At 37.7% G+C, this 20,404-nt stretch overlaps 1 protein-coding gene across 4 annotated transcripts in view; it reads right to left on the minus strand.

The window, feature by feature from the left end:
* LOC127416940 (multiple C2 and transmembrane domain-containing protein 1-like) overlaps positions 1 to 20,404 on the minus strand; it is a 313,291-nt gene that overhangs the window by 22,881 nt on the left and 270,006 nt on the right. For all 4 annotated transcript variants that reach the window (XM_051656578.1, XM_051656568.1, XM_051656558.1 and 1 more), the window contains 3 exons: positions 11,263 to 11,372; positions 9,259 to 9,368; positions 7,727 to 7,824 (listed from right to left, as the gene is read on the minus strand). In XM_051656578.1, coding sequence (XP_051512538.1) covers positions 7,727 to 7,824; positions 9,259 to 9,368; positions 11,263 to 11,372 — 318 coding nt within the window. The remainder of the gene's footprint in view (positions 1 to 7,726; positions 7,825 to 9,258; positions 9,369 to 11,262; positions 11,373 to 20,404) is intronic.

The raw sequence follows: 20,404 nt of genomic DNA on the forward strand, positions 1-20,404 counted from the left end.
GGACCAGCATGTGATTTCATAAACTGGCCTTTTCATCAGGGGTGATCCAAATAACATCTCTCTGGTTTATCTCTGGTGTTTTACAATAATACTGATTAATAATAATAATAATAATAATAATAATAATAATAATTACTTCAGCTATGAAGGTTTAAGCTGTTTTCCAAACCTAGCTGGTTTGCACAGTAGTTCCAGTTTTTTTCACCAAGGCGCAAAGCCAAAGTGTAAATATGGACAACTGATAGAAGCATCACAATGCTTGCTAAATGGCCACAGATATGTCCAATTAATAAAATTAAAATAGTGAGTTCAGGTGTGATTATATCGGTGAAGTTCACAAAGCTGTTTTACTCCTGATAGTTAGTAGGTGTTCTTACTTAGCTGCAGTATTCATTAAATACTGTAAGTAGGCAGATGACATGGCTCCACTGTCTGCACACCAATTGATTGCCGCAGCATCGTGTCACTACTCATTTGCATAAAGTTCATAAACTCTGCTCAAATTTGTTGTATTGACAATGGTCGTTCATGTCTCCTCAGATCGCAGACTCTCATAAATTGTTTTTATTTCTGGTCACTTTGTGGCAGAAAATCATTTTAACAGCACTTTAAATATTAAACTTGATTATGCATTCAAACTAAATCAAGGTCCACAATCGGGGCCATAACTGCATTAGAGTTTTACTTGAGAATTTCAGAAAGACCTAGCTTTTGTCTTCCTCAAAGAGCTGTTTAAAATGCAGCCTAACAGGGTCATTATTTTCGTATTCACTTTAAACATATCATGGTCGTGTCTGACTTTAGAAGCCTCCCTTGAACTACATTTAAAAAGTTTGGGTGTCAAGGTGAGGCGATGAAGTGATTAGTGAATCTAATAGAAGAAAATGTGTGATGGCAAACAATAAAGCCTCAATCAAAACAAAAGTAGCGCTATGACAGAAACTCTGCAAAAAAGAAGGCATGGCACATCAGAGGCTCTATTACACTTAACTGGTGACAGTTATGCCACCCTGTATGGTTCAACGAGCACAGCAGCTTTAATGCCAGAGCTTTAATGACAGAGAGCTGTCCTGCCAAAGATAACATAGCACACTAGTTACAGTAAAAAAAAAAAAAAAAAAAGGAAACAACAGAAAGAACTTTAGTAGTTGAGATAAGGGGGGAGCTAAAGTGACTATGGTGAGATGGCAATTTGGAGCAAGTGCCGAGCACAAAGAGAACATCCGCCGAGACGATGGGTAGAGACCTTATGCTGCTCAAAGACTGCTCCACCCTCGCTCCACTCCCTCGTGTTGACAGTTGCACTACAAAACACACTTTGAAGTGCGCTCTTGTGGAGGGGGCGCCACATGAATGAGTGCTTCGTTTAGCAGTGTCAGACGCCGTCCCGGGACTTGCCGCAGCCGAGCACGCAATGTCATCCCACTGCTAAGCATGGAGCCACATGGGCGGTAGGCAAATATAAATAAGTAAATGAAAGCTGAACATTTTTAATGATACTATGCTATGCTGTTTATAGAGCAGGCGAAAAACTGTGCCTGCTTCATCTCCTGTGACACATAACCTTGCATTAGGGGCATTAAATGATCTCTAGAAGAAAACAAAAGGACTCAAGACGCCCACAGACAAGAGATTCCCGCTTTCACATCCACTGTTGAGGAAAAAAGAAGCGTGTTAAGGTGAAAGCAGGCAAATAGTGGAGCATAAAGCACTGAAGAAAGTTTTTCAGCAACTTTAGGTAACTGTAAGGTGCGCTAATTGCTTGTTTAAACTCTAAATAGAAACCCCTGGTGCAGCAAAGACAGGCCTTTGATATGCACAGTGGAGGAAAGTTTGAGCTCCTACACCGAAACCACAGGACATGCACAATCGCCTTTATCTCTCCTCAGGAAAAAAAAAAAAACTTTTGCCCTGCACGAGTGTGCCCTTCGAAGGTGATGAATTGGCTCAGAGCTGAATCGTTTGCATGTCTGTGGCTGTATTTTAATCTCCGAATTTGCATAGGCTATAATGAAGCCCTTGGCGTGCTAATTGCTAGCGTCCCAGTTATGCACGCACTGCCTCCATTGGCTAATGGTACCATAAAGCATGCGATACGACATGTCTTAGACACCTGGTGGAGACTGTTAAGTTGGTAATGCAGGTTGGCCTCATTTAAGAAACAAAGTATTGCATTATATCAGAATGTGCTTTATTCTGATGTGATTCAAAGCACTGAGGCAGGCGCACAGCAGGAAAAGTTATTCTCTGAGGTCGCTATAGGCAGATACATGAAAAGAACATAGTGTGTAAACTGGGAAAGTAATTCAAAGAGAATATGCACCTCACAGGAGGTTTAATATATCACAGGTCTCCAGCAGTGCGGTTAAAAGGGCATGGACTCAGTACAGCAGGCTGGTAAGTATTAATGTTTACTAACACATCTAAGTATAAAAATACCCAGAGCACTTGTGTATAGTGTACAGTTAACCTGGCTGCTCTTCAAGACACCTTTAACTCAGGCAATTAATATAACCATAAAAATTAATATTACAGTATGCTCAAAATAATGCTAGTGAGGTTGGTAAGGATATACACCCACAAAGCTCTGGGAGTTCTATAATCCCACCCAAAAACACTATAGCTTTGTGCCAAATTGCATACGTCTGCACTATCCTATGCCATTTTGTACAAGTGCAAGTAGTGTGAGTATTGTGTTCCAACTGAAAATTGCAACAAGAAGAGGAGTATTAAGAGTACCCGGATGATGTACTTCTTCATCTAAAATAACTGAGTAAAGAATGTTGGACACTTCATGCTCAGTGGCTGCGGCCTATTTGAGGTTATCTGGCATGAAAAAAAACAAAAAAAAAAAAAAAAAAAACAATTGCAATTAATGGTAAATGTAGCGACAACTGAAACCTCAGTGATGACTGCACCATGCAAATGTGAGTTGAATGCTTTACCATCACATACGCAGTGTGAATATGTACAAAATTTGAGGCCTCGTCCTAGTTTTCGTTTGTAAACATCTTTTTCTCGACTTTTTTTTTGTTTTTGACAGCAAAATCTGAGCTTTTTGAAAACGATCTTGCAAGTGGATAAATTTGAAAAGGCCGTCTTTGCGTTGTAGTGTGGAAAGGAGAAATGGATAAATATCTGAAAACGATGACATATTTTTTTATCATTTGGCACAGTTATGTGATCTATTCGACCAAAACTATCAACATGGTGGCCCATGCTGTAGCAGCATTGCTGTGGCTGCTATCCATCTGATAGCGTTGTTAAAGATAAATGTTACTTTGTACAACCTTTACATTGCATTCCTTCAAAGGCGATGGGAAGTTTACATTTCAGACTGAACACAGAACGACGATTTTTCGCATGCGAAGTAAGGGGATAAGAGTGGACGAGAAACTTTTGGAAAACGCCTGAAAACAGCAGTGTGGACAGACATCGTTTTGAAAATGAAAACAGCGTTTTTGAATGTATCAGGAATAATGTGGATGTAGCCTGAGATATACACTCACCGGCCAGTTTATTAGGTTCACCTATACATCTACTTATTCATGCGATTTATCTAATCAGCCAATCGTGTGGCAGCAGTGTAATGTATAAAATCATGCAGATATGTGTCAGAAGCTTCAGTTAATGTTCACATCAACCATCAGCATGGGGAAAACATGTGATCTCAGTGATTTAGACTGTGGCATGATTGTTGGTGCCAGACGGGCTGGTTTGAGTATTTCTGTAATTGCTGATCTCCTGGGATTTTCACTCGCAACAGTCTCTAGAGTGTATAGAGAATGGTGCGAAATACAAAAAACCACCAGTGAGCAGCAGTTCTGTGGACGAAAACGTCTTGTTGATAAGAGAGGTCAACAGAGAATGGCCAGACTGGCTCAAGCTGACAGAAAAGCTATGGTAACTCGGATAACCACTCTGTACAATTGTAGTGAGCAGAATAGCATCTCAGAATGCATCTCAGAATGCACAACTACTAACAGAATGCAAGTCTACTGTCCAGTTTTGGTGAGCCTGTGCCCACTGCAGCCTCAGTTTCCTGTTCTAAGCTGACAGTAGTGGTACCCAGAGGGGTCTTCTGCTGTTGTAGCCCATCCACTTCAATGTTCGACATGTTGTGTGTTCAGAAATGCTTTTCTGCATAGCACTGTTGTAACGCGTGTTTATTTGGGTTACTGTCACGTTCCTGTCAGCTTGGACCAGTCTGGCCATTCTCCGATGACTTCTGTCATTCGCCCACAGAACTGTCACTCGCTGGATGTTTTTTGTACCATTCTCTTTACACTCTAGAAACTGTTGTGTGTGAAAATCCCAGGAGATCAGCAGTTACAGAAATACTCAAACTAGCCCGTCTGGCACCAACAACCATACCACGGTCTAAATCACTAAGATCACATTTTTTCCCCATTTTGATGGTTGATGTGAACATTAATTTAAGCTCCTGACACCTATCTGCATGATTTTATACATTACACTGCTGCCACATGATTGGCTGATTAGATAATCGCATGAATAAGTAGATGTACAGGTGTACCTAATAAAGTGGCCGGTGACTGTAAGTGTTAGATTGAGGTTGGGTAACACGCTAATGCTAAAAACTTTATAAAAAAAAAAACAAAAAACCTTCCAAGTTCCATTTGAGACGATACTACACTTAGAATATTCATACACAGGGTTGGGGAGTAAGGGTTGGGGAGTAATGAAATACATGTAACGGGATTACATATTTAAAATACAAAATATAAGTAACTGTATTCCACTACAATTACAGTTTAAATCATTGGTAATTAGAATACAGTTACATTCAAAAAGTATTTTGATTACTGAAGAGATTACTTTGCATTTTATTTTCATTTGTTTAATTTAATATTTAGTCCTTTCAGATGGAAAAATGTATACATATAAATGATGCGATCCAAAGTGCATTTGAACAACGGTGAAACACTTTCTTATGATGTGTTACATTCATACGAGCAGACAGAGAAGTTTGAAGTAAGTTTGGAGCACAAGAAATAGAAATAAACCTTGTGTAAATTATCAGCTTTACGCTAAGCTAAAATGCTATTTCTAGCCATTTTACATGCACATGTTACCAGGCACAATCATATATTTTTATCAAGAAAATTCACGTTGGATCATAATTTCTTTTTTTTTCTAGTAAGACCTTTGATATTAGGGCAAAAATCTTATTCTTGATAATAATTTTTGTATTGTTTTCCTGTAAAAATATCTAAAAAATCCTTAAAACAAGATCAATTTGATTCATCTTGTTTTAGAAACAACACTGCATATGATATTTAGGTTTTTCAGAGAATGTATTTTTAACATGTGTATTTTGTCTTACTTTACTGGCAGAGTTTTTATAGTCAAGTGAAATAATCTACCAGTGCTGAAGAAGTAATCCAAAGTATTTAGAATACGTTACTGACCTTGAGTAATCTAACATAATACGTTACAAATTACATTTTACAGCATGTATTCTGTAATCTGTAGTGGAATACATTTTAAAAATAACCCTCCCAACCCTGTTCATACACTAGCTGAATAGTGTAAATGCACAGTGTAAAGTGCGGCATTTAAGACAGCTTAATCACTATATGCTTTGTTTTATAGAAAAGAGTAGCAAAGAGAACAATCATTAAAACATCTTATTTTGTGTTCCATGGAAGAAAGAAGGTCTTTCAAGTTTCGAATGACATGACAGTGAGCAAATTAATAAAATTCATGTACCTATACCAGCAGTGCACTCCAAATATTACAAACAAGGTGAGTAATGTTATACACTCACAGAGCTGTGGGAATTCTATGCTCCAGCCCAAAGACACTATGTACAAACAGACTGCAGCAAAGATGTCCTTTAATATAAAGCGTATCAGTTCACGTTATTCTGAGGCACCTTCAAATGATCTGTAAAAGAGGCAATGCTGGCCTCTCTCGGCCTTGCAGGGCTTTTATCACGGGACAGTATATGAGGCGTGGGTCACGTCAGAACCTCAAAAATAGTACTCCGTTTGTCATTTGTGCGAAACGCTCGGGTCCCTGGGCATGGACGCTTTGTTTGAGTCTCCGAGGTCCCTGAAAGGCACTGCCTCGACCTCGCCCATTGTCTCTAACCCAGAAAACAGAGGTTAACGGACCTCCACAGGCAGTTTTGTGATGCAGAGCGGAACATTCCACACCCGGGAGTTCGCATTGATGTTCAAGTACAGTCCGCGAGCTAATACCAAGGCTGCTTTTCTGGACTGTCCTAAATCAAAAGCCGTAATAGGGCGTAGAAGGCCCAAGGTGGCTTGGTCTTCTAAGCGTGAACCTTCCCGTACATCATTAGCCAGGTCTCCTTCAGGCCTCCTACCTGCAGGGACCTTCTGGGCTCCAGGTGTTTGGAGTAAATACATCTTGGCGACCTAGCCGCACTGGGCTAATTTACAGCAGGCTACCTGCAGCTGCAGGGCTTGTGTAAAGCAACGCAGGGGCCGGGGATTACGACTCTGTAAAGATCAAAGCCAGTGTGCCGCCCCGGGCCCATCAAAGGCGAGCGTGTCTATGCTGATGTGGCAAGCGATTGGTCCTGGATCAGAGTCCCGTGTCACCCCTGCCGTCAGCGCCACAGGGTTTATTCCAACACAGAGGAAGCAAGATAACAGGTCGGGCTTGTGTTTACGAGCTTAGGTTTAATTGCAGTTAAACGGTAGCACCTTGCCACTCAAACAGAACAGGGCTGATTATGAAAGGGACAGTGGGGCGGACTGCAAAACTCAGATCTCACGGTTAATGTAGAAGCAGACCAGGAGAGGATTACTGCTTTATACTCATTATACTCTATTACAAAGCGTGACTCGGTACAACACAGTGAGAAGTCCATAAATCTACTAAGAGACACGTGCAGATTGAAAATATTGCAACCCATTTACATTCAACTTAACTAACCAAAATTTATGAATCACATTCCTCACTAAGACAAATCAGCAGGGAATACCATAATAATGCAATTATAAGGAGCTAAATTGATAAAATATTAAGTAGCATTACATAATTTGGCAGAAGAAAGTGCAATGAGGGGTGTAAAAGTTTAGGTGAAGTTTGTGAGTTTAAAAAGTCAACAACTTGCACTCTTTCTATGGTAATGAGTCACAGGGCTGTCTGTGATGACTAGAATAGAATTCCCTGATTCTGCATTTATGCATATTACCATAAGCAGGAAGCATAAATTAAAAAACAGAAAATAGAACATGGAGCTGGAAAACACTCCACAAATACATTCTCATACACTGGAACAATCTGATATCATGTTATAAGGGCTGTTTGCTAAGGTGAGCATCACTATTACTTTTGCTTATACATACCATAATATTATACAGACACTATAGCAACTGCAAATCAACGCCCTGACAACCATCAACAACACCCTAGCATTGTGAATGTGACTTTTGCACATGGAATCACCATTTCTTCAACATTCCTTCAGAATATGTAAAAATCTATTTTCACTTTACACAGCTATACCAATGACATTACATAATCTCAATGCATTTGTTTGTCAGTAGCAAGACACATGCAGATGTCAAAGTTACAATAGTGTTTGGATTTAAAAAAATACTTTTGGGGTAAAAAGTGTCTTGTGCAAGTGTATGTTGGTGATTGAGAGGTTGTTTGGATCAGCCCACACTCGGATACTTGAATGGATGAAGCCACAGAAAGGAGGACTGAATGAAGTAAGACCTACCACTTGAACGTCTGAGGGCACTCGGGACAGGAAGTCCAGCAGCTCATTGTTGTCGATGCTGTATGGGTCTCGTAGCTTTTTGGTGAACTTGTTCACTCCTGAAAGTTGAAACAACAGTGGCACTTTAAAGGGGGAAGAGTGCAGTGCAGAAGTGCTTCATTAGAGCCAGATATGGTTCTAAACCAGTGTCTTTTCTACTTTAAAGCAGAGTGTCTTCAAACGTTTTTGTTCCAAGGACCCATTGGTAGATAGAGAGGGAGCAGGGGCCCCCTGTTAAACATTCTATAAAATTGAGTGTTGCATTTTAAGCCTTGCCTGGAATGCATATAGTGCCATATTAATGTATTTACGTACAGTAATTTGTTATGAAGCTTTTAAGCCATTAAAAACATTACATTTTAATTTTATTTAACAAGATAGTTCACCCAAAAATTTAAATTCTCTCATCACTTACTCACCCTCATGCCATCCCAGATGTGTATGACTTTCTTTCTTCTGCAGAAGACAAACAAGGATTTTTAAAGATATCTCAGCTCTGTAGGTCCATACAATGTATGTTAATGGTGGCCAGAACTCTGAAGGTCCAAAGAACATATAAAGTAATCCATATGACTCGGTGGTTAAATCTATATCTTCAGAAGTGATATAATTTATTCGTGCATATCGCCACCTACTGGGCAGGGCAAGAATTTATAGTAAAAAAGGATTTAAAAATGTATCTGTTTCTCACCCACACCTATCATATCGCTTCTGAAGACATGGATTTAACTAATGTGTCGTATGGATTACTTTTATGCTGCCTTTATATGCTTTTTAGACCTTCAAAGTTCTGGCCACCATTAAATAGTATTGTAAGTATCTACAGAGCTGAAATATTCTTCTAAAACTCTTTGTTTGTGTTTAGCAGAAGAAAGTCATACATATCTGGGCTGGCATGTGGGTGAGTAAATGACAATTTTCATTTTTGGGTGACTAACCCCTTAATACAATGTTGGTGGGACAATTAAACATTTATCTGAACTTTAGCTTCCTAAGTTTTGCTTTGTTGAAGTTATCTTAATATTATATATTTGTTTAATACATTTTTCCATTATTATTACTATCATTATTTTTTCACCAAACAATTTGCTTGAGATCAAACAATCAAAACAATACTTGGCCGACCCCTATTGAAGTCCCCTGCTTTAAAGGATCAACTGCTATTGAGCTGACAAAAACGCTGCTCTCTGACCTTTTTAAGTCTGATACACTGTACAAAAGAACACACAGGACATCAGCTAGTAGCAACTTTGCCCTGAACCTGCAGTTTACTGTCCTTCTGCTGTGCTGGTGTCAAGTCCCTGGAGCACGCACACCTAAACTGCCACTAAAATGTGTGCCCTACTGATCTATTATGAAATGAGTCTATTTATAATTCTTTGTCATTCAGAAAAATATGTTTGCTTTATTTAGTGTAACATGGACATATGCTGTCATATTACATGTTATCTCTTCACATATGACACTGTTTCAGAGTAACAGTGGTAGCTCACCCCAGGCCAGCACGATGTATCTGAGAGGAATAAAATATACTACGAGAGTGGCTGCACACACGGCAATTATGGTCAACCAGCTCAGGAAAGGCACGGTCCAGTTGAAAGTGCTGGAAACAGAGAAAAGGGTATATCACAATATAATAACTGTCTATACCAGGGGTTGGCAACCTATGGCTTGGAGGGTTAAACACAGGGACATGATCAACAGTGAGAGAGAGGATCATATTTTATTTCTATATAGTCCCTTGCACATACATGTGGTATACAAATCTACCGCTTGTTGTAATCCTTCATCATAATCACGAAGCGTGTTTTTTTGTTTGTTTTTTTCTCAATAGGAAGCTAAACTACTACTATTAAAATGTGACGAAACTGCCCTAATTAACAACAGACGAGCGCGTGCAAACCATTTGCACTTCAAGAGCCGCTGTTATCAAAGTGCTTCACTTTCGTTGAATCGTGCAAGTAAACATATCCACTTTGTGTTGGTCACATAAAGCGGATAACAGACTATATTTTCTTGCTTTATTTTTTTCCTTTATGCAACATATGATGCAAATAAGAAAACAGTGTTATCAATGTTTGAGATGTTCACCCAAGCATACCCGCTCCCAAAAATGAAAATTTTCCAATCATTTAATCACCCTCATTACATCCCAGATGTGTAAGACTTTCTTTCTTCTGCTGAACACAAACGAAGATTTTTAGAAGAATATTTCAGCTCTGAAGATCCTCACAATGCAATTTAATGGGTACCAACATTTTGAAGCTACAAAAAGCATATAAAGGCAGCAAAAAAGTTATCCATAAGACTCCAGTGGTTAAATGTATGTCTTTAGAAGCAAAATTATAGGTGTGGGTGAGAAACACATCAATATTTAAGTCAATTTTTTACTATAAATTCTCCTCCCTGCCAGTAGGTGGCGATATGCATGAAGAATGAAAATCACCAAAAACACCAGAAGAACACCTCTTAGGGGAGAAGAGTGCTTAGGAAAGTGAAAGTGGAGAATCTATAGTAAAAAAGGACTCCAATATTGATCTGTTTCTCACCCACACCTATCAAATCACTTCTGAAGATATGGATTTAACCACTGGAGTCTTATGGATAACCTTAATGATGTCTCTATGTGCTTTTTGGAGCTTCAAAGGTCCGATCATCATTCACTTGCATTGTATGGACCTACAGAGCAGAAATATTCTTCTAAAAATCTTTGTTTGTGTTCTGCAGAAGAAAGAAAGTCATACACATCTTGGATGGCATGAGGGTGATTAAATGATGTAAAAATTTTCATTTTTGAGTGAACTATCTCTTTAAAGCACAATGACTTTCAAAACACCAAAACACACATACAGTAGTGGGGTTCAAAAGTCTGAGTATGATTCAAAATGTTCAATTAAACCAGGAGATAAACTGGAAATGTAACTCCTTTAATACAAAATATCAAATTTTCTTACTTGACCATCAGGTTTTGTTCATGCCAGCTCAAGTGTATGCTGTCATTAAAGCTAAAGGAGGACATACCAAATTCTGAAGAAACTCTGGAATTCATGTTCATTTGTTCAATTAAATAAAAGCATTTTCACAACTGGACTTACACTTTTGAAACACACGCTATGTTATACATACATATAGGCTACATACATATATCCGGGGGTGAACAACAAGGAAAGTTTAAAATGGCACTTCTTGTCAAAAAGGTTGCCAGTCCTTGGTACTATGGTATCGTCACAGTACTTCTTTGAAAGGGCTGTATAAAAGAGCGTCCATATAAGTGAATTATGGTTTTACAGTATTAAAAATAACAGAAACTATGACAGAAACTTTCATAACTATGAAATACTTTTAGGGGTCTTTCAAAATACAGTATAACATTTGCTCTAATTCCAGTATAAAAATCCTTGTGTGTGTATTTAACAAGCTGAGTAAGATGTGACAAATGTTGGCACTGAGATGCCCACATGTCTGCTCAGGCACAAGCAGAGAGAGCTGAGACTCACTTCTTTATCCTCTCACCATAGGAGGCCACTTCATCCAGAGCATTCTGCACGCTGATACACACATCCTGAATGGCATACAGCTTGTTCATGAAACCCTTTCTCTCTGAGTCCTGCAAGAATGAGAGAGAGAGAGAGAGAGAGAGAGAGAGAGAGAGAGAGAGAGAGAGAGAGAGAGAGAGAGAGAGGCTGGGCAAATGCATTTTTACACAGCTGAAAGAGCATGAGGAGCATCAAAGCTCTCTCTCTCTCTCTCGGCTTATGAAGACTCCAAGTTCTCCATGCTGCAATAAACATTTTTGTAATTCATCATGCTTTTTGCAACAATAAAGAGGAGACTTATTCGTTATGCTTCTTTAAATGAGAAGAATAGCAATGTTTGACCAGGTTTTACAGAGGTGACATCAGCATGAGCACGGAAAGCCTTTACTTTTCAGCTTTTGATGGCTGACAAATGAAAGAACTGGCCACAATGACCCCAAAATTAAGCCTCAGTTAAATGTTTCCACAGTTAGAATGCTCTGATTTTATTCATAATACATGAACAATCATGCAACAGTTGGGGTGACACAAACAGGCCTTAACAGAATGTAGTGGCTGAGTGTTGACTCACAAACAGAGACTGTTGATGTGTTGAGACACACATACATGTAATCTTCCACACCCAATTAATCCTTAAAATAACACAAGATTAAAAATCTAAATTCACCTATGAAACAACATCTAGATTTGCACAGTTCTGTTAGCTATTTAATTTCATGTGACCCTAACGAAATAGGTCCGTGTCCATTTTGATATTCTAATTTTCAATTTGAAAAGAAATAATGAGAAATGAGAAAACAATGTGTTTATTTGTGTATTTAGGCAAAATAAGAATTCGGCATGGGTATGAAATGGACAAACAGCTTGAATGTTTGATTTGCACATGTGGGTGAGCATGAAACGCTCCTTTCCACTGACTGGTCAACCAGCACCCTCATCAGTTCTTCCTCAATGCTGTGCAACAGAATAAAAGTATACCACTTTTACAGTTGTACGGGTTCTCATAGTGTTCGATCATCTGCTCAAATTTTATTGCAACTACATATTATCTCTCTCTCTCCAACAACCAGACTAAGGAGTGCCTGTGACACAAACCGTACTAGTCAGGGCAGGGTCTAGACAGGGGTCTGTGCCAGCTTTCTTCTGTGTAGGCATGGGTACTGCAACCTATACGCATGGCATAAGTTGTGTTTTAGAAATAGCCTATTGATGTCCCTCACATCTGCATGCAAAATTACCCCTTAGTCTACTTAGTTTTATTTAGCTGTCAGCTATCAACATCTCTCAAAGTGCACAAAGCTGCACAACCCACAGTGTGGAGTGGATAGTGACTGCAATTATACTCTCTCTTAGTATCCACCGAACTTGTGACCTGTTTTACCCCTTGCATACCTTTGATCGGTAGCGACCTGGGACCTCATTCCACCCTTTTCCACCCCTTCTACCTCACAATGCCACAACTCTTCAATATCCCTCAATCTATCTGTTGTGAATAGTGCAACGTAAAAATGCAATTGCAAAATATACATTCTTTTCAAGGATTCAAGGGTTCAAGGATTCAAGGAAGTTTTATTGTCATTCCAAAACATGGGCTACATGAAAGGAACTAAACTAAGGACTGAGGTCCCCGCAAAGAATAAAAACACTAAAATATAAAATTAAACACTAAAATATAAAATTCAAAGTATAAGAACACTAAAATCTAAAACTAAGCAGAGCAGTGCAATAAGGTGCAGTAAAGCGCAATAAATAACAATAAAACAATACAACCGTAGAATCTTAAATTAGCAATGGTAAAACAGTGCAAATGAGTGAGTATTAATAAATAGTGTTATTGCACATGAAGAGTCTCTGATGTATGAATGTTATTGCACATGAAAGAGTCTCTGGTGTATGAGTGTTACTGTACATTAGAAAAGTTTTTGAGTCTAACAGCTTCTGGGAAGAAGCTATTTCTGAGCCTGGTTGTTCTGGCCCTAATGCTGCGCAGCCTTCTACCTGAGGGAAGGGGGGGTAAACAGTCTATGAGCAGGCTGGAAAGAGTCTTTCATGATACAGTCAGCCCTGTTCCTGCATCTGCTGGTGTAAATGTTCTCAATTGTTGAAAAACTGCAGCCACTGATCCTCTGTGCAGACTTAACTACACGCTGCAGAGCCTTCCTGTCTGCAGCAGAGCAGTTTCCGTACCACACGGTGACACATGATGTAAGGATGCTCTCCACTACGCACCTGTAGAAGTATGTGAGGACTGTGGTAACTAGGCCAGCCCGCTTGAGCCTCCTCAGGAAGTACAGTTGTTGATGGGCCTTCTTTATTAAACTGAAGGAGTTAGTGTGCCAGGTGAGGTCATTATTGATGTGTATCCCCAGGTATTTGAAGCTGGGGACGACCTCGACAGCTGTTCCTCCGATGTAATGGGGGGCGGGAAGGCTCCTAGTGACTCCTGAAATCCACAATCATTTCCTTTGTTTTCTTCACATTGATGCAGAGGTTGTTGGCTCTAATCCTAACCCTAACCCTTCTAACCATGTTTTTTGTTTTACAAAAATTGTATAGTGTCGCTAGAGACCCGAGATAGTGTAGTAGGCCTAATATATATTTGCACATCTATTAATCATATTTCGTCATGTTATATTGATATAAAATCACATTATTTTTGCTATCACAATACAACTATTTGTTTTGCTTATTGCTCTGTTATTTTATTTTTTGTTTTGTTTTTTCATGCTTAGAGCTTATACAAATGAGTACTCTATCATATACTTTTTTAGCACCGCAATGGGAAATGTCACTTGCATGTTATGCATGTATATCATATCCATAAATTTGTTCCTCAAAGTTCACTGTTGAACTTCAGTGATTGACTTGACTGAAATGTGAATTCGATGTTAAATCAAACAATAACGAAATTATTAGGGCTGCCCCCGACCAAAGATTTTCCTAGTCGACTAGTAGGAGTTAAATTAAGCCATTAGTCGACTAGTCGCACGTTTATGATATTAATTTAATTACTTAAATATATATTTTTTGGGGGGCATCAGAAAATGGTTTGAGTTCCAGGGCTGAGAAAGAATGTTATAAGTAACATTGCTAACACTGTTCTACATTACAGAGAAATACTAAACCATAATAATGAACCTTTAAAATATACATTTTACAAGCGCACGCATGAAGCGAGCTGCAGTGACACCGGCAAAAGCTGTAATGATCCTAAATGTGTCTGGAAAACCAGCAAGGAAACTGTCTGAACATTTAGTTAATTTATAGAGAGAAATGCAAATTAGGGTTTTGCCGACAGACGATGATCTTGTAAATCGACGATTGTCAGAGAAATCGCCAATAGCTGATGCCTTTGACGATGTCAAGACAATATTTGGCTCGTTTTCCCATGTATTAAATAATAATTATTATTTATTAGGCTATTATTATCAAATTAATATTACAAATAATTTCCCCGTAGACACACAGACACGCACTTGAAGAAACACTTTATTATATTATTAAGAACAGATGACAGAAAAGCCGTCTATGCGCGTGTATGACAAGCTGTTTGTTCGGAGGCGTGCAGTCTCGTGGAACACGCGTATGTAAAAGGTTCTCACTGTTTCTTTGTTTCTGTCTTCTGAATTTTTGTTTTGTTTTTTTGTTGCAAGAACAGTATTGTCTATGAGTGCTGCAAATGACCTCAGACATCTCAGCTCAGGAGGTGTTTTGAGTTCAGTTCACTTTATTTCCACGGAGCAGTTCACTGTGAACGCAACTCTGCAGAATATACATCTGTGATTAAGACATAAAATAATACAAAAACACGTTCACCTCCAACCATGATTCATATTTCAGTGATTATTATCATCATTATAATTATTATTTTCATATTTATAATTGTTTTTATTTCTTCATTTGTGTAAGTAATTTTCCACCTTCATGTTTAGACAGATATATGCCTGATGGTAAATGGAAAGGTGTGTGTGTATATATATATATATATATATATATATATATATATATATATATATATATATATATATATATATATATATATATATATTTTCCCGGATGATGAAATACCCGACCGGTAGAAAATGCACAGATGAAGTAGGCTCTTTGCCAGAAAGATGTTGACAACTGTTGTAAAACCATCTTTCAAAAAGTTGAACAACACACATTTTAATTGCACTTACTTTTTTTCCAGTTTCATTTGAATTTTTTGTTCAAATAAATAAAAATAAAGTTCAAAGTCTGAAATCAAGGTGTCTTGCTTTATTGTATAGGCTTAACCCTAACCTTGCTTAATGAAAATTACCCCATAGTACCACCTAGAGTCCAACTAGCGGTTCATCGTTTTTATGTGGAGTTTTTTCTGCGACCAAACAACCAATCAAAACTTGGTCGACCAAGACTCTTCTCATCAACTAACGTTTGGTCGACTATCAGGGGGCAGCCCTAGAAATTATCAATTAAATTACTTTCATTAAAAAATGCTCCTCACTTGGTCTTTAAATGATGAGCACAACTTTTCCCCACATAGATGATACATTCTGAATAATAAGTATATTTTGTTTATATCCAAGTCCTTATTTTTGATAAATGTTTCTCTGATAATATAATTTTAGTAAATAGGCTAAGGGTTCAAAATTAAAAATTCCAATTACTCCAGAATAGTTTGCTGTGTGGAGACCAAGGACGATTGTAATGCTTTCTGGGTTTTGTCCAGTAATTCAGAAAAAAGTTTAGCCTATAGCTGTAAAATTTTGCCTCAAACATCTCTGACATGTCATCTCTCTTTACCTGTATTAGTAACATTTTTAACTTAATCGAGTCAGATACAATTAAACTAGAAGTACACGATGTATAATTGTAACAAGGTCTGTGATAACTGTAATAGTAAACAAAACAGCTCTATAATGTGAATAAAACACATCCTCATACACTAGACAAATCATCATATTATGAGGCAACTTTATCTGTAAAATTTACACCACATTTAAACAAAGCAATCCAAGCAAACAAAAACATTCTTGTTAATTCATTTCAACTTAAAGCTCCAAAACAACACGAAAATGCATAACAACATGAAAAATATAACAGTAGTTCGAAATCTCACATTTAATGTAATATTTAATGAACTATTTACAGTTATGGCAAGTGTATGCTGGGTTGTAGGATATAACTAACGGCTATTACATTCACGCAGACAGGAAATTTGCAGACATTTGATAAAATTGCTATTAAATCAGGCTAGAAAACTACGTAAAATCAAATGTATCTTTTGAAGGAGAGATAACTGCTTAAAATGATGTATGATTTTATTTACTGTAGATAAAATTACGACCATAAAAACAAAAATTACATTTTTATATAAGACAACTCATTTTGAACAGGTTTTTTTTTTTTTTTTTTTTTATTTGGCCGGTTGCTAGGGAGGATAGAGTCACGTTGGGTTAACCTCCTCATGGTCGCTATAATGTGGTTCTCGTTCTCGATGGGGTGCGTGGTGAGTTGTGCGTGGATACCATGGGGAATAGCGTGAAGCCTCCACACGCACTATGTCTCCGCGGTAACGCGCCCAACAAGCCACGTGATAAGATGTGCGGATTAACATTCTCAGACGTGGAGGCAACTGAGATTCCGCCACCCAAATTGAGGTGAGTCACTACGCCACCAAGAGGACTTAGAGCGCATTGGGAATTGGGTATTCCAAAATGGGGAGGAAAGTGGAGAAAAAAATAAAAATAATAATAATAATAGAACATTAAGCAAAACAATAGATGTGTTGTGACAGTAAAATTACATAGATACAAAATAATGTGATTTCATCTGTGATGAAATATGATTTATGGACGTGCAAATAAATATTAGGCCTACTAAAGTATCTCGGGTCACTAGCGTCCCTATACAATTTTTGTAAAACAAAAAACGTGGTTAGAAAAGAATGTATATTTTGCAATTGAATTTTTTGCGTTGCACTATTCACAACAGATAGTTTGAGGAATATTGAAGAGTTGGGGCATTGTGAGGTAGAAGGGGTGGAAAAGGGTGGAATGAGGTCCCAGGTCGCTACCGATCAGAGGTATGCACAAGTTCGGTGGATACTAAGAGATAGTATAATTGCAGTCACTATCCACTCCACACTGTGGGTTGTGCAGCTTTGTGCACTTTGAGAGATGTTGATAGCTGACAGCTAAATAAAACTAAGTAGACTAAGGGGTAATTTTGCATGCAGATGTGAGGGACATCAATAGGCTATTTCTAAAACACAATGTATGCCACGCGTATAGGTTGCCGTACCCATGCCCAAGGGTGTAGCTTTGGCTTGAATATTGGGGGGTTGCAGCGTGAATGTTTCCATTGATCATGGTATAAATATTAGGGGGGTTGTACTTGCTTGTTTTGATTATTGGGGGGGTTGAACAATCAGCAGAAAGGGGCATTTCATGCCCACCCACGTGCAAATCAAACATTCAAGCTGTTTATCCATTTCCTACCCACAACTAAAAAAAAGAAAAATCAAGCCGAATTCTTGTTTTTAAACAATTAAAAGCATTGTTTTCTCATTTCTCCTCATTACTTTTCAAACTGAAAATCAAACTATCAAAACGTACACAGACTGAAAACAACCCGGGGTCACATTACACACCAAAATCAAAATAATTATTAAATACATTAGCATAAATAATCAGTTTCTGGATTTATTATATTTTATTATTATGAATAATTATTATTAAATAAACAAAAAATATATTTTCATAAAGAACATGAAGCCTATTTAAGAACCGTTAATATATTTTGGATTGCAATGTTATTTTCAGGACAATTAAACACATTTCACTCCCAAATTCTCATTATCTTAATATGTCCAGACGTTTTACTTTTTAACATCTTTTCCCCATTTTTTTCAATGGTGATTCTCATTAGATTCTCATCTTAAGATTTTTACTCTACATGCTGAACAAATATACTTTAATATTTTTTATTTTTATTTAAATAAGCATATTGTACAACAAATATTACAATAAAATAAAATAAAATAAAATACAATTAATTAAAATTAAATTAAATAAAAAAAATAGTACAAAAATATTACCAATATGTATAAATACTTTTTTCATTACAGTAATGATTATTTAATGTATTTATTTTGCATTACTGTAATGAGGTTTTTTTTTTTTTTTTTTTTTTTTGCATGACAGTAATGAGAGTTAGTTTATTTATTTTTTTCATATTTTTTTTGCATGACAGTAATGAGATTTTTCCTTTTGGCATTACAAAAGGAGAATTGCAGGATTGCCTAACTGTCATGAAAGTAAAGTCACAACACAAAAAATGTTATTAATATAATACACTATAATAAAGTCTCTTATAAATAGATTTTCTTTTGATTCTTTGGTGAAATATAAACCTGACATGTTTCAAGAGATTTACCCTTTCTTCTATTGAAGAACCATTTGATGAGAAAACCTGGCCTATTAGCAATGTGCAAAATCAACTACAGTTCAGATTTCCAAACCATCTCACAGACTCCTCTAGATGAGCTACACAAATGGACTGGCAGCACTTAAGAAAAAACTAAGCGACCCGGTAAAACGGACCCAGCAGGAGGGCACTGCCATGTAGCAGTGAGCATCGCTCTGCCTTTGCCCCAGGTCTGCTTTATGAGAGCTCCAGGCCTCTGCTCAACCCTGCCCAGCTTTATCTGGAAATACTTCAGTCACCATCCTCGGGCCTTTCATAAAGATCAATTGAAATGTCACTGCAATGGATACTGTCCTCAATGAGCCGACCTGCTACTGACCCTCTGGATCAAAACCCACTGTGCAAATCAAAGCACAAAGAGACAGATCTCTCTCTACAAACAGATATGCTTACGTAAGAGACTTAAAGATGAAGTTTGTCATTTTTTCAATGTTAAAATACCTTCTCCCAGTTTAATACGAAGAGCCAAGTAAAAGTAAGTGTGTATGTTGATTTTCCCAAAGAATGTAAATTCTGTGGCACTTACAAAACATCTCTTTTTGTTTGAGCATCCAGATAGGCTTGGCATAGCAACACTGGTTCAACAAATAGCATGAGCTTGGGGCAGGACCATCTGCTTTTCGGCCAATGGCAGACAGGAGGGGTGTTCAGGAAATCTGTTTGTATTGCAATTATTTTATGTGACACTAATGGCACAGAAATTATATACTTCTTGCATGGATCCTGCACATTATTTGTATTTAACCAATTTAATCCCAAATTTGAAATTTAAAGGGTCTAAAAAGAGTTGTTGCTGTGTTTTACACAGAGATGTCAATTATAAATGAAGTGTAGACAGTCATGGTTTCATGTGAACATTTTTACACAAGTGCTTTAAATAGTCACGTGACCAGAGCCATTTAATTACACTGTGCCCCTCTGAAAGATGATGTCTCAAAGCTCTTAAAAAGGAAGTAAAATCTGTCATAATACACATACAAAAGAGCGCAAGTGTTAAGCGCAGGGCAATGTCTTATTTCATAAGTGCAAAATCAGTGGGCATGGCCATGAAATTTGGGTATTTTCGTGCAAGCATGTGCAAAGTCTAGAAATCACCCGTGCAACCCACAAAAAGGCTGGACCAAGTGCAATTGAATTCTGAAGTTCTCTGGTTATTCCAATGTCTGCGTCCTATTATACAGTGCATTCTCTTAAGCACAAACGATTTAAACAAAGACAGCACATTAACCCTTTCCAGCCGGAGCGTTCAAATTTGAGAACAATTATTCCCATGGTTCCTGTCTCAGTATCTTTGCTGTCCAATTACCGATTTTATTTCTGAAAACTGCCAGATACTCATGACAATATAAGCTAAAAGCACATATGATTGGTTAAGGGGTTACTGGGCGTGAATAATAAATGTTTCGTCATCAGCTTCATCCTCAATTTGCCTGAGCGGAGCCAGAGAGGATATCCCGGGAGATTACCTCCAGTGTTGGACTTACTGCTTCAAATTGAAAACTGAGGCAATCGTTGGAGGTAAGACAAGTTATTTAACATGTGTTGTCAATATTGTCTATTGAAAGTCAATACGTCAGTCAAAACGCTAGTTATTTCTGGAACAAATGACATGACCATCGGCATTCATCGG

This window comes from Myxocyprinus asiaticus, chromosome 3, assembly GCF_019703515.2.
Source record: "Myxocyprinus asiaticus isolate MX2 ecotype Aquarium Trade chromosome 3, UBuf_Myxa_2, whole genome shotgun sequence".
In the NCBI taxonomy this organism is placed as follows: Eukaryota; Metazoa; Chordata; class Actinopteri; order Cypriniformes; family Catostomidae; genus Myxocyprinus; species Myxocyprinus asiaticus.